Source organism: Apaloderma vittatum, unplaced genomic scaffold (genome assembly GCF_000703405.1).
Source record: "Apaloderma vittatum isolate BGI_N311 unplaced genomic scaffold, ASM70340v1 scaffold2160, whole genome shotgun sequence".
Taxonomy (NCBI): domain Eukaryota; kingdom Metazoa; phylum Chordata; class Aves; order Trogoniformes; family Trogonidae; genus Apaloderma; species Apaloderma vittatum.
In genome coordinates this window covers 1-14,019 of record NW_009695964.1, presented here as the reverse complement: position 1 = coordinate 14,019, position 14,019 = coordinate 1, and the positions used below count along the sequence as shown (strand labels likewise).

At 42.1% G+C, this 14,019-nt stretch overlaps 1 protein-coding gene across 1 annotated transcript in view; it reads left to right on the top strand.

Annotated features, from left to right (window-relative positions):
* The window catches only part of LOC104268988 (tripartite motif-containing protein 55-like), a 30,342-nt gene extending 18,143 nt beyond the window's left edge, over positions 1–12,199 (top strand). Inside the window, exon 9 of the mRNA XM_009872852.1 lies at positions 12,080–12,199. Within this exon, the coding sequence (XP_009871154.1) occupies positions 12,080–12,199 (120 nt within the window). The remainder of the gene's footprint in view (positions 1–12,079) is intronic.
* Positions 12,200–14,019: the final 1,820 nt, after the last annotated feature.

Here is a 14,019-nt window from a genome sequence, read left to right as displayed (position 1 = left end):
CATCGCTCAACTCAGGTGTCTCTGCTCAGTGTCTGAAGTTGAAGGGGCCCTTTGAAATGAATTTGAGCCTCTGCAAATGACAACCAGGAGTGAATGATTAAAATACAGGAAGCAGGAATAGCATCAATGAGCTGCCTTGCCACCATGGGGACTAATTAGTGAAGGGTGACGTAAACATTAACAAACAGCTCTTCCCAGTACACAGGATAAACAGATCTTGGAGTCCAAACCAAAAACCTAGAGAGCTTAGAGACAGTCTGTGTGATGTGTTACAGAAGGAGGTGAAGCAAGCCTGGAAGCAAGTCATGTTATCTTGTGTTTGGTCTCAGAAGACAGGCTAAGTGAGCTAGGAAGAAGAACACATATTTTGTGCATTAGACTCCAGAAACTTACTCACCCATTTGTCATTTCAGGTCTCAGGCATGTGGTTTTATGCTCTTTATACTTGAAGGAAGCTACCAATGGCATACAGATGTGGAGCTTTAGGCATATGAAGAATGATATGTGTGTTTTTTAAATGTTCATATCATATAACTGTTGGTCTGGCACACCTGAAGAGGCGTATCACCCTTCAGATTTCGCAAATCTGACTTCATTGAGGCATCTTTACTTGTAAGATCAGTTTTCAGGAGTGCTGAAATCTATCATTGCTAATAGTGCAAATGCTCAGAACTCCCAGCTAACAAGCCAGGTATGTAAGCCCGTCTTGCTATCCAGCTTAAGCAACTAAAAGTGAAAAGCTGGCCTCAAGTTTTACCCTTTAGTGCTCTCTTGCAGACCTCTGGTAGCTAGAGAAAGCCACACACACCAAGAACAGTAAAACCACCTTCCAGGAATGTGTAGTCCTTAAAAATACCTTCACATACAGAACCACTGTATCCCTCGGTTTGTAATAGAATTCCCAAAAGTCATCAGTGACATGTATTTCATTATAAAACTTAGTTGTGTTGTCACTGGAAAAAGGCAGATCCCAAAATACCTTTTATCTGCTCAAATTATTTTAATCTGATTAAAATACAGAGGGAAATAGATGCATAAGAAAAAGTTTGTTCAGTTCCGCCCCTAATCAGATTTTTGTAGGCAACATCGCTCATGTAGTGACACCATATAAATTTCTGAGAGTTTATGAAAGTCTTATATTCACCCAAGTTCCTGGTTATCCAGTTTATTTCCCCTAAGATGAAGTACTGGATCCTATACTGTTGCTCAAATTCCCAAAGAAAGAAGTGGCTGCCTGCAGCTCCTAAGGACTCAAGCGTTTCGTTTGAAAGGAAGTACAAGTTAGTCATCCACAAACAGTAGCCTGATCTAATTTCCCATTGCTGCCAGTAAGTACAGTGCTTTAATTCCATGAGGATACAAAATATAATCAGGACTGAGCTGTTCGGGAGGAGAAATACTAATGGAGTGGCCTATATTAATCTTGTTTCATTAGTTCTAAAATTTTCTATTACTTCCTTGCAACCTTATGCCACCTGCCAGAATTACCATAGGGACAGTCCTCTCTGTATTCAGGTACTGTAGCTCTCTTTGCCCTGCTGCTGAATACTTCAATTTCAGATGGTGATCCTTCAAATATTTTTCCATGAGACAGCTTTAAATCACGTCAGAGAGGTCAGTACTTAGCTAAGTTTTAGCCAATTGGTTGTCATGTCAATATGCAAACTACACAGACAAAATAAGATCATTTAAAACCAAAATAAGCCCGAGAGAGATAATGCAGTGCTCGTTGCCCATGTACCTCTGCTTTTGCACTGCTCTATAAAAAGTACGGTCACACATTTTATTGCAACGCTGCTCTGGAATGTTTGCATGAGCCTGGCAGTGGTATCCAAATAATAATTTCCTTTCTGAAAAATTTCCTTCTCCAAACTGGAAACTCAGTCTTGCCAATCTGCTCAGGTAAGGAAGCTAAGTCCCACCTTCAAGCTAACTGCTCCAAAAGAGAGGATTGCTTGCTCAAGAAAAGGCAGTCTTGCAAGGCTGGATCTTGCATGAATGATGCTAAGAGAGGGTCTCCCTCCCCTTTGTCCCACCTGACACAGCCTTCCCACAGTTTGCCCCAGAGTGGGACAAGAAGTTTTTTAGCATCAGCAGCACAGGCAGCTCTCTCCCAGGAAGCCAGCTGCTGCTCCAAAAGCTCTCTGCTCCCTGTGTTCAGTGCTAATGAAGGATCTAGGAATGTGGAGAGCAAAAGTCAACTTGATACTTACCATCTAGGTCTTGATATACTTACACTGTATCTTAGACAGAAAAATGGATGGATTTATTTCTGTACCACTAAAAAATCTGCAAGCTCTGACTGCATGAAAAATGGGTCATCTATCCTCCATGAAGTTGAGCCTTTTGTAGCAGACCCATGAATCAGCTTAGTATACAAGCCCAAATTAAATTCTGTTTGAAGCTTCTTCCTAAACATTTCTTAAATTTCACTTGTAAAAATCACCTAAGTATTCAGCCTGTAGCTGAAATACAGGGCAAATGCTAGATGGAAGAAACTCAGTTAAAAGTAAAAAAACTTCTGCCTTTGTTTCTCTATAATTTTACTTAGTGAGCAGGGACTTGGTTAGAGCAACCGGGTCTGGAGCTTCTAAGGCTGATGTTCAGTTGGTGGCAAATTCCGCCCGTAAATTTCCATTTTGCATCTTGCTTTTGTGCTTCAGGTGAGATTTTTTTCCCCTCAGTTTAACAAATCCATGCGGAGAAAATCAGGAAAGTCTTGATTGTTTCTCTTTTAACACCTCTCCCTTGCTTCTGAGAATTATCTGGGTGATTCAGAGGCAGAAGTGATGAGTCGTGAGGGCAATGTATTAAGACCAGCTTTCAGACAACAGTTTCTCATAATTAATATGAGTGGCAAATGCTTCACCTGAAGTTTTACCTCCAATAGTCTGCTCTGTGATTTGTCTGGTGAGTCACAGATACCATCTGATTTATGTATATTTCATTTTTTTTCAGTCCATTACTAGCAAAAGTACCTTCACAATGACAACATGGACAAAATTATTTCTCCTGTTCAAATTAATAAAAAGCTAGGCTCACCTAGAAATTGTCTTTCTGAAACTAGCTCATTTAAATACTGAATTCTTCCTCCACTCAACTTCTTCCTCCAAGCATCATTCGTTCTGCCCGTTGTTAAGGCATTCAGTAAAGCAAACAGAGTGTAAGCAAAAAATATTTCTTAGTCATGAATGAACTGCTGCCACTTTACATCCCAGTATGGTAGGTTTATGTCATAACAACACCAGCCAACTGTTTGTGAAATATTCAGTTAGTTGTCATCATACTGCCTTGAGACAGTTCGGGCTTTCAGTGTAGCCATACAGTCATCTCTGGAAATTGCTGTTTGTAGTCCTGGATCCATTAGAGATGGATCAATATTTAAATACCAGCCTATCTGATTGAAAATCCCACTTGTAGTAGTTAGCAAACTGGGCCTGAGTCCTTGTGTTTGGGTATTTTAGCATGCCGCCGCTTCCAGGTTTTTCTGACTTATGAGCAGGTGAGGGGCCAGACCACAACAGCCTGCAGGATTTGGTGTCCACCTGCTGGGCATTTGAAATGGAGATGAAGCCTGGGGAGGGTACACATGCAGGAAAATGAGACAGAAAAAAGGAGAGGGGCATATTGAACAGTATTGATTCAGTCTCAGATCCCTTTTCAGGTGATATATATTTACCTAACATCTTTACAATGATCTTCAGGTCATTAAGTAAGAGACCAGTGACTAATTCAGAAAACCTGTTATCCCAGGATACCAGCTCATGTAGAGATAGGTGCTGTGATGTTCAAACCATGCTACAGATGTCCAACATAGACTTCACACCTTTCACTGAGCAGAGAATGAGGATCTCACAGTCCTGGAGAATAAGTGATCTGAATTTCTCATTGCTCTTTTTAATTTAGAGAACACCCTACAAAAGCTGCCTGAGTCTGTCTCAACTGCCAAATGCAGACCCAGTCTCTCAGAGCACTCCTGGCTCAGCACTTCTGCACGCAGAAGTGAGGCTTTTTCATGATGAAACACTTGGTGTATGACTTGCTCAATTACAAAATGCCTTACTGAAGAAAGGTAGATGTTGCTAACCTCATCAGTGCTGGTGAGCCTTGTCAACATCTGGGATCGCATTTATTTTTTTAGCACATTCTTTTTTTTATATACATACCATTTTATCATTTAATCTATAAAACAAATAGATTCAGTTTTTTAAAAAGTGGAACTAGTGCCTATCCAGATGCAGGTCGGTTCCAAGCTTGTCTCTTGTGACAGTTGCCCGTGCTCTATATTCTGTAATATCCTGGTCAGTAACTGTGATTGAATCTGAGGCTTTAAGAGCAGCATTTATCACAGCTTCCTTGCACTTCACCTGGGAACAGTGAGAGAAGGGCAGAAGGAAACTTGATTTAATATCTTGCACATCATTTGGCCGAGTGCTGTGCAAGCAAGCCAGAATTGCTAATAGGCAAGCAGAGATTACGATGTGATATGACAGACGTCTGTCCGGGAAGTCATGATGCTTCTCCCTGAGCAGTGCATTGTTAGAGTCGAGTCATTTCTTGGCTACCAGCTTTAGCTGCTGTAGTTGTAGCGAGGAGAACATTCAGGGAACTGAAAACATGGACAAATGAGCACACAAAGTAAAAAGGGCAGCACCAACAGGTGATGAGGGAAAAAATGCTTTAACTGTGGCCAAGACTTTTTCTGTTATGTGGTGGCTTTAAAGAATGGCAACTGGTTACTTTAGCTAACATTCCAGCTTTTCTTCCTGCATCTCCATCAGTGTGGTTTGTCTCTCTGAGAAGTTGTGCTGTGTCCACAGCTCACACATACCACCCGCTGCATACTTACAGCAGCCCAAGTCAGTCAGTCACTGAGCAGCTCTCTAACCTCCAAAGCACTGTACACCTCCAAAGCACTGTACATGTCTACACGCCTCCCATCAATGCTGGCTTCGTTATCTGATCCCGTGAATGGGCATCTGGAGTGAGTCATAGTCTGAACTGGCATTGTGTCTCATTCATTGGATTTAAAAAAATACCATTTGCAGAGGAAGAAAAAGCTTTCATTTACAACAGTCCATATTACTCAAAGGAAAAGCTACCTGACAGAGACAGACATGATGTTAAATCATTGCTAGGTTTGCTACTTCTCCCTGAATGCTAATAGCGAAGTTTCTCTGACATGGATTAGATGGGTCACTTCACAGAGAAGTTCTTGGAAGTTCTTTTCTTCACGTTTAACTTGCTGATCTGAAGTTGTATCTGCTTGTCTGATGAAGCAGCTGTAGGAGAAAGAGTGGGGAACCAATAGCCATGAGTAGCTTTCTGGCATAGGTAGCCAGCACATACCACTTACTCCTACAGCTTCTCAAAATGATCATTCCTTTTCTAGAAAATTCTCTATCAGGGCTGGAAGGGAGCGGTAATGATAGATGGCTTGTTGATCAGGAGGTCCTCAAAAGCTTCACTCTGAGAAGAAGGAAGAATGATGTGTCAATACATCCAGGAGAGATTGTTCTGATCATGCAGCTTTAACATTCATGTGTTTGTAAGACTCCCCTCTTGGGTTGCCCTCATTTTCCTGGTCAGTAGCAGGACTAGGTTTTATGCAAATCTGTAGCTAATCACTCTCAGCAAAAAGTAATGCTAGTGAGGTGCAGCAATGCATAAAATATAGCATGAAAAGACAGGTGGCATGAATAAGGGAACTGTGTTTCCTTTGTGCCAAGTAACGGAAGAAAGTGGCTCTCTCACATGCTTCTCTAAAACTCCTTCCACCACTGGTTCAAACGTCTGGACCTCCATATCCCTTGGGATACGTGTGGATCCTGTACCAAAATAAGCTAGCTGTTTTCCTCTGAAATGTATTTGGTCTCTTTTAAGGTCATTATGTGAGAGACATTGCATTAGACATTATCCACATACTGTTAATTGTAATATAATGAAAATCTATTGAAGAAAGGCATTTCCTCCCGATGGACTTTTAAAATTCATTACTGACCACAATTAAGATGGTGACATATCTAGTGCTGTGACTAATGGAGCTTGTCTATGCATATTATTTTGTCTCCTACCGTGTATATTTCTGTGGCAAGTAATTGTGGCAATTATTTTAGAGAATATTTTGTTGTTTCCCTCTAATAAAAGGAAAAGATCCTTACAAAACAAGCAGCCTCTTAGCTTGAAACAATATTGTTGTGATATATATGACAGCTGCCAGGTGTTATGCTGAAGGAGCTAGACTGCATAAAAATATGAAAACAAAATGCTTGAACTAAAGTTTAAACTATTTAAAAATAACCTGTTGTGCTCCGTTTGTTTCCGCTACCTGGAAGTGTTGAGTATAACACTTGACATTTGAGGCAGACAAACATAGCCTGCAGATTCTGTGATTGCTTTGTGACCAGCTAGCGTTTTTTAATCATGCCTGCTCTTCTCAACACTGGGGGTTGTTTCTAAACAAGCCAGCTAAAATATGGGAATTTTTTTTAAGTTTTTCAGTCATTTTCTGAAGCTGCTCAAGCCACAGAAGCAAGAAGCTTGTATTTACTTCTCTCTCCAAGACCCACATTTTCTAACAAATTCACACTCTTGCTCTCCTGCTGGATCAAGAGGAGGCAGTGAAGGCATTGGCTAGTTCACATGCTTCTGAGGGTGTAGATCCATTTTTTTCTCTGGCAGCAAAGGTGATTTAGGAGTTTTGTGCCAAGTGGCCCTGTTTCTTATTCCTGCCCAGATGCCACTACTCACATGGCATTTGAGCTGAGGCAGCCGTTTGTTTGGCTGTGTTGGAATCAAGTAATTCAAATGACCCAGGTTTAAAAATACCTTCCTTCACCTCAAGAAACAGCAAAGACTTGATGTCATTCCAGCGACATTCCCATTCTTAGCACAGCCCTGCAAACAGCTGGAGGAATACAGATGGACAGTGAACCATGAAGGCAAAGTGGGAAGGGGTCGATCGGGAGCCAAGGGGCAGGACCTGCTTTGGTTAGCATTGTTGCTCCAGAAAACATTAATATAGCTGTGCAAGAGGGATATTCATAACCAACTATCCCACCCATCCGCACAGTTGTAAGGAATTATCCCCCCATTCTAGGCTATTCTGACTTGAAATAAGCCATGTACGTTCTTTTCTTAATTCTTTCATTGTAAATCTAGACCTCATTAATTCAGTCACAACTGAGACTATAACTCCTCAAGATGGTAGAGTTGTGGAGAATTCAGCAATAAATCAGAAGTAACATACTCAGGTGACACGAAGTGTTCGACTGCTACAAATTCACTAGGTAGAACTGTACTTGTTCAAAAAATGTGAGGAGGGCATTTTTGCTTTGCCAACAAAGGCATAATCTATTCTCCTGTGGCCAGCATAAAACCAGCAACCATTTTTGTTTTCTGATTAATTGCAAAAAAATGTGATCACTTAGCTATGCTCAATCCACATAAAATATACGGCTGGGTGATCTACAGCCCTGGAGGAAACAACCATTTCAGCCTTCATTTCTCTCACATCTCCCTGCAAGTAGGTGTAATGTAACATCTGAGCCATAACAATGACTTCTCCAGATCCTACCTTATAAGAAGTCATCAAAAATCAGCAAGAAATTGCCAAACCAAAAACCAGATTAAAGAACACTATGAAGACCCTTCACCTTTCCTCTCCACTTAGTAAATTTAAGAGTTATCAATCTTGTAAAAGTAGTAGTTCAGTCAAAGTTCTCAATTCCTATCAAGCAGTTTTCTGATATCCTGAAGTATTTGTCTGGAATTTTTCTTGTGTAATTATTTAAAAGAGAAATTAGTCTAACACAGTCACCAAGGTCTCTAGCATCAGTAGAAAGATACTGGTTCCTCCAGAGGGCAATCTACCCTACAGACACTTCTTTTAGGGCGGGTCAAATCACACCCTGTTTGTGCCTTTCTCTCGTCATTCCCATTAGAGGGGCTGAATACAGTTTGCTTGAGTGAATATCTGATTTCTGAATGCCTCAAGCTTGGTAATACATATCCCAGTCCTTGTACCTAAAGGCTATGGATATTAGTGGTGGTAAAGCGGAAAGCAATGTGTAGACCTCCAGTGTCTAGAAGACTTAGACTACTTGTTTTCCCCCAACATAAATAGGAGGACTGATGGGCCCTAATAAATAAAAACATTATGACAAAGCCATCCCACTCACCCCTACCTTTCCTCCACACCCTTTAGAAGAACCTCATAAAGATGTAAGTAGTGCTCTGCTTAAGCAAGCAAGCACTGAAAGATGCTGAATACCTGCAACTTTGATACTACTCATCAGGTTAAACTCTGATGTCCTTATACTATTTATTCATGCAAATTCTAGTGTGCCAAATGCTAAGGAGTGCTGAATGGCTGCTCAGTGGGAGTTGTGGCTGCTCAGAACCTCCATGGAATTGGCATATAAACTCCAGCCTGGATTTTGCTTTCAGGAAAAACAAATAAAACCAACAGTCAGTCAGGCAGGGTGTGCTTCCCTCCCCACTTCATGAGCTGGCCTGGTGAAAATTCCTGGTGCTTATTGAAACCATCATCTGATGTCACTTGACACCACAGGGGAAAATATAAATCAAAGTGTAAGTATTCAGCACTCTCTCAGCATTGGGCTAATGTGATTAATGTAATCTAAAGTAAACACTTTACTTATTCCTTATTACTGTGAGGGACCCAAATCAAGGGTTGGGACTTGTTATTCTAGGTAATGTGAAAAACAAGCCCTACCCATGAGATCTCCAAGACTAAGATAAAGCTCAGGCAGAAGCTTGACAACAGTTACCTAATAGTGACGGACAGACACAATGAAGTGTTGAATCCGAACTGTGTGAAAGGCATGTGGCGAGGGCTGTTCCGTGCTCGGCAGAAAGCTTTTCTCTGGCAGAAGAGTAGGACTGCTTTAACAGGGAGAGCAAAGTGATTCTGGATGAGATTGTAAGGACCTATAGAGAGGTCAGATACCCAAAACCCATTGACATTTAGGAAGAGACCTCCTTCTGTTTTCTGCCTTGCAGCGTCACCTTCTGGTTCAAAAAAGTTGTTTTCCACAAAAATCTACAGCCAAAATATTTGTCTGAGACAATCCCAGTACAGTGTAAAGCTCTTGAGATGTGTGGGTTGCTATTAGAAGGGGGAAACAGACTTAATAACATGGACAGAGTTACTTCTGGCACTTCTTGATGGTCTCTTGCCTCACATGAGGATAACATACCTCAGTTACCGTGCGACTCAAAGGGCAAATACTAAAGTGTCACAGGTGTGAAAACACAAGTCTAAAAGCAGAGGAATGGTCCTATTGTCAGTTTTATGCTTGCTTCACTCCTGAGTGGGTGTGAAGGCAAATGATTGCTCTTGGAAAGGCACATGGAGTGATTGCACACTGGCAGCCTGCTGAATCCAGTGAGGTGCAGGGAGTAAATGCTTCATCCAGCCAAACCCAGCGGGAATATGTTGGAGCTCTGACATTGTTTTGCTGACATGGGAAGATGTCATCATAGCAGAATACAGAGTTAACTAATACATTATGAAATGCATTTTGGCAGTGATGCAGACAAAGATTGTTTTGTTTGAAATGCAGTACCAGCAGTGTTGGTTAACAAGGTAATGCAGTCACCTTGCCAGTCTAAGTCATTATGTTGTGCTTTTTCTCTTCTAATATGTTAGATCCAAATCCTACAAAACAAGCTGCTTAACTTTAAGCCCATAGATAGTTCCTTGCTTCAAAGTTAACTTTAGTTTAATGTATGCTTCTGGATAGTAGCTGGTTGGAATAGCAAGCAGAAGTGCTAAAGGACACCTCTCTTGCATAGGAAGAGAAATTACAAGATACCAGTGTGGTTTTAAGGAAAAAAAGTATAAAAATGCAAGAAATTACTTTTTTAAACCCCTTGCCAGTTCTATTCTTTTGTAAGGTAAGAAATGAGCAGCGCTGTTCCATGCCTGCTTACATGCACTGCTGAGAGCTCAGTGCACAAAATTGCACAACCAGTTTCAAAATTGTTCTTAGCTAGTCCAGGCACTCTCGCTGTCCTTCCAAAAATAAGAGGCAAAGTTTTCAATGTCAAGGAGGACTAATAAACCACCTACGCTCCTTCATCTACTAAGATCAGGAGAGGCAGAATCCCTTACAACTCAGAAAGTCTAGCCATATATTTACTGCTGATACCTGACTTTTGTAATTGGGTTGGAAGACTGGCATTCAGCAATTTCCAGGGCTGAGAGGAAGATCTTCTATAATCTCCAGCTGAAAATCCAGCCCCATGGGCCCAATTCTTTACAATACTTCTACATAAGCCTGGGAGATCTCCCTTCTCACCAGCACTGCTGAAAACGGATTTTGCCGTTCAAGTAGCTGTTTCTCCCAGGTTGTTCACCATGATTGTACTCTCCTTAAAGTACATGGTAAAATTAGAAAACAGAAGTTATATTCTTCTGCAAGATCCTTGTTCATAAAAATCTTTTATGAGACCTGTCTTTTGCAGTTAGAAGCAGTGAATGGTTTGCTTTGAAAATATGAATTTAAGTCAAAGATTAGTCCACATTTCAAATATTAAAACAGATTCATAGATAGTGGTTCATCGAAACAAGTAAGACTATTCCAGTCTAGAGCAACTGAGGATATGGGTCTAAAAAAGGAACTGTGAACTCTAATTAGATGTAAGTAAAGAAATAGGGAGCTACTTTTCTCACACCTCCATGCTGCCTTGTTTGTTGATGTCATGACACTTAAATAAGTAGTAACTGGAATGAAGCCCGGTAACTGATTTATACTTAACATACCACTAGTTCTTACTAATTCCTGTAGTACACCTTAACATTAAGCACTTCCAAAAATGCTTAGGAAAATCATCCATTCCATGCTTCAGTTCCTCACAAATATCCCTGCTCCATTGTTTGTTCCTGGATATGTCTGTCAGGTTCACTGCTTTGGTAACTTTCCACTTTCGGACAATTTTATCAAGGATTGAGGCATGATAAAATTCAGAGGATGCTATAGTGTCATTTTCCCTCTGTTGAGTAGTAGTTTGACATGAAATCATTCTGAAATCATGCTGATGTTCCCAAAGTAAGGTGAAACCCTGCACAGAGAAGGCTGTCAGTATGGCTATTTTAATTTTAAGAAAGCACAATAATATATGTGCATATCTAAGAACAGATAGAAAAAAAAATCCTGTATATTGCAAGTTAAATTGTGGGTTTGATTTTGAAAACACAAGGCATCCTTTAGCTGCCAAATCGCCCATTTTTATATTTTTTATCTTCAATAAGGTTTCTGATAATATCACAAAGCCAGTCTTCATTCTTTGCCAAAGAGATCTGAAAACACTGGAACTAGTAAAAATATTTCTGTAGATCATACTGACCCATTAAATACTCAACTAACTTAAAAAATAGTAATAATTCCCATGATTAGCGGCTACAGCAGATCATGTCCGGATCCCTTTTTTTACTGTAAGCATAGGACATCTCTGCAAACAAAAGCAAAATTTGGCCTGGGATATAAGCAGAAGCTTATATCTCTGTATTATTTATTTCTTGTTCTTAGGCTGAGTGAAACTGAAATGAAATAAATACTAAAAGACTTTAAAAAAAAACCACACCAAAAAACACTAAAAAAACAAAGCAAAACAAAACACATCCAAGGCAGATTTCATGACAGCAGAACAAGTATCATTTTGAGTGGCAATGCACTGACAATAACTTTTGGCTTCAGTCCACATCAATCTGGAGGCCCAGCTACACAAGCCAAGCTGGCTCGGGATCACTTCTAAACAGACAGTTATCACCTTCAGTGTAATAATATTCCAGAGGTCCAAATCAGGACTAAGGCCTTTGCGGAGGTGCAACATGCTCATGCGGCGTAATCTTTCCTCTGCTGTTGCCCATGGCAAAAGTCCCTCTGTCTTCTCCGGTGTTAGAAGTCTGGCTGGCTTCCCCAAATTTTCATGCTCCCTGCCTTCTCCCCTCTTTTCCTCTTCATTCGGTTTTTCTGTGTGTTGTGGAATCTTACGGATTTTAATGCAATTCATCTTTTTCTCTTCCATTTGTCTACTTTTCCTTCCTTTACAGACTGGTTCTGAACCATCCCCTCAAGGACAAGTGGAGGAAACTCCTGTGAGCAATGAGAGGGGTGACGAGCCGGCTCGTCATGTGTTCTCCTTCTCCTGGTTAAACTCATTGAATGAATGATGACTCACTCGGGCTGGCTTCTGGTGTGCTTCTCCTTCGAAGGACCGTGAGTGCAGACAGCCTGGCTTCAATCAGCAAAGAAACTGGCCTGCAAAGGGACATCCGAGCAGGTTTCATTCCCAGGAACTCAGTTGACCTCCACGTCGTACCTGGCCCTCGAGAATGACAGTCCTGAGAGGGATGGGAACATGGGGTTGAATTACTTTTCTGTATTGTAGTTACAGTGTTTTCCAATATTTTCTTGTTTCCAAGGGGAAATAGCATCACCACAGCTGTAGGCTGAGCACCGCTAGAGTTTTGCTACTCACTTTTTGGCACATCCCCATGTACTGTAAATGCTTCACCAATGCCATTAGATAAAATGTTGGTATGATATTCACTAGTAGCATCCTTCATCAGAACATTTCAGTGCCCTCCTATATCCCCACTCATCGATGCTGGTGACTTCAGTGACTCTATTGCACCCTTGGCACTCCCAGGTCAGGGTTGTTCCTAAACACATCCCTGCAGTCACTTGTAGCCCCCACAGTACCAGTGCCTCCCCAGCTGCAGAGGCTGAACACAGGAGGAGAGAGGGAAGCTGCCATTTCTTCCTTTGCGCTTGCTCTTTCTGCTTAGCCACAACAGATGATGCTCACTTAAAACAGGTGTTTGTGGGGAAGGTGCCCAGTGGGAGGGATGAGGAAGATGTAGACACTGAAAGCACTGTCCAAGCCCCTGTGCATGGATGTGGGACACAGCTCTGAGCACGTGGGTCAGACGTCAGAGTGCTGCCCACGTCTGTCCAGCCGTAATCTGTGTCTATGTCTTCTCAGTCATCTGTATGTGTAGGAAATGGGACATGCTTTTGCATGAAGCCAGAGTTTAGTGAGGCGGTCACAGGTGTTCATTCAAGGTTTAGTTGGAAGGCCCTGTGGCATGCTGTAGAAAATGTGAATGCCAAATATCCTGTTCTGTGTGCGTGGCAGATGTGGAGCCACCTAATGAAATCAAATCTTTGTCTTAAGTTATACAAGTTGTGCTGAAGGTGACACTCTGCAAGTTTTGTCACTGGGGACAGAGCGTCAATGCTCACTAGCGTTTAAGAGAGGTTGGCACATTGCCAGGAGTGTTTGGTGTCATGGGGAATTCAGTGGCAAGCTCTGCACTAGGGTTATCTTTCCAGGAGCCCAACGCCAGGACCTAAACGCACTGTTTTGGCAGGGGACTGTGTCGGGCTGTAGGGCTTCACTGTGCCCCAGCAGGACTGGTGAGCTGGCAGTGCAGATGCAACACAGCCCCAGTCCTGGCCACCCCTCGCTACAGGGCTGAGTCACATCAACCCTCGTTTCTGTGTGTTTCTCCTGGAAAAAAAAAAAAAAAAGAACACTTCTGCGAGAGAAATTTTGGAGGGCTGCATAGGCAAGGTCTGTGCAAAGCTTTGAGACTGGTACAGTCCGTGGCAGGTTTTGGTCTGCACCACTGCCACCGCATCGCCTCTGGCTGCGGGAGTGGCTTTTCCCTGGGATTTGCTTTGAGATGAAGAGTTTCCTATTTTCTCCCGGTCATCTCGGAGGATTTCGCCCAGTCCCTCCTAGGAAGTTTCTCCACACACACCGTCACCTCCCCAGCGCCCCTTGGGAGGAAACTGGCTTAAGTACCGACGCCGAGGCGGGAGGAGATGAAGCGGGGAGGAACCTGCCCTTTTCGGGTGCAGGAAGGATGAGCAGAGGGAGAAAGAAAATGCAAAAAAAACATGCGGGAGCGCCTCACTGGTTTCCCATCACTGCGTTCTGGCAGGAGGAGGCTGCCCGGCCCCGGTCACAGCGGCAGAAGCCGGG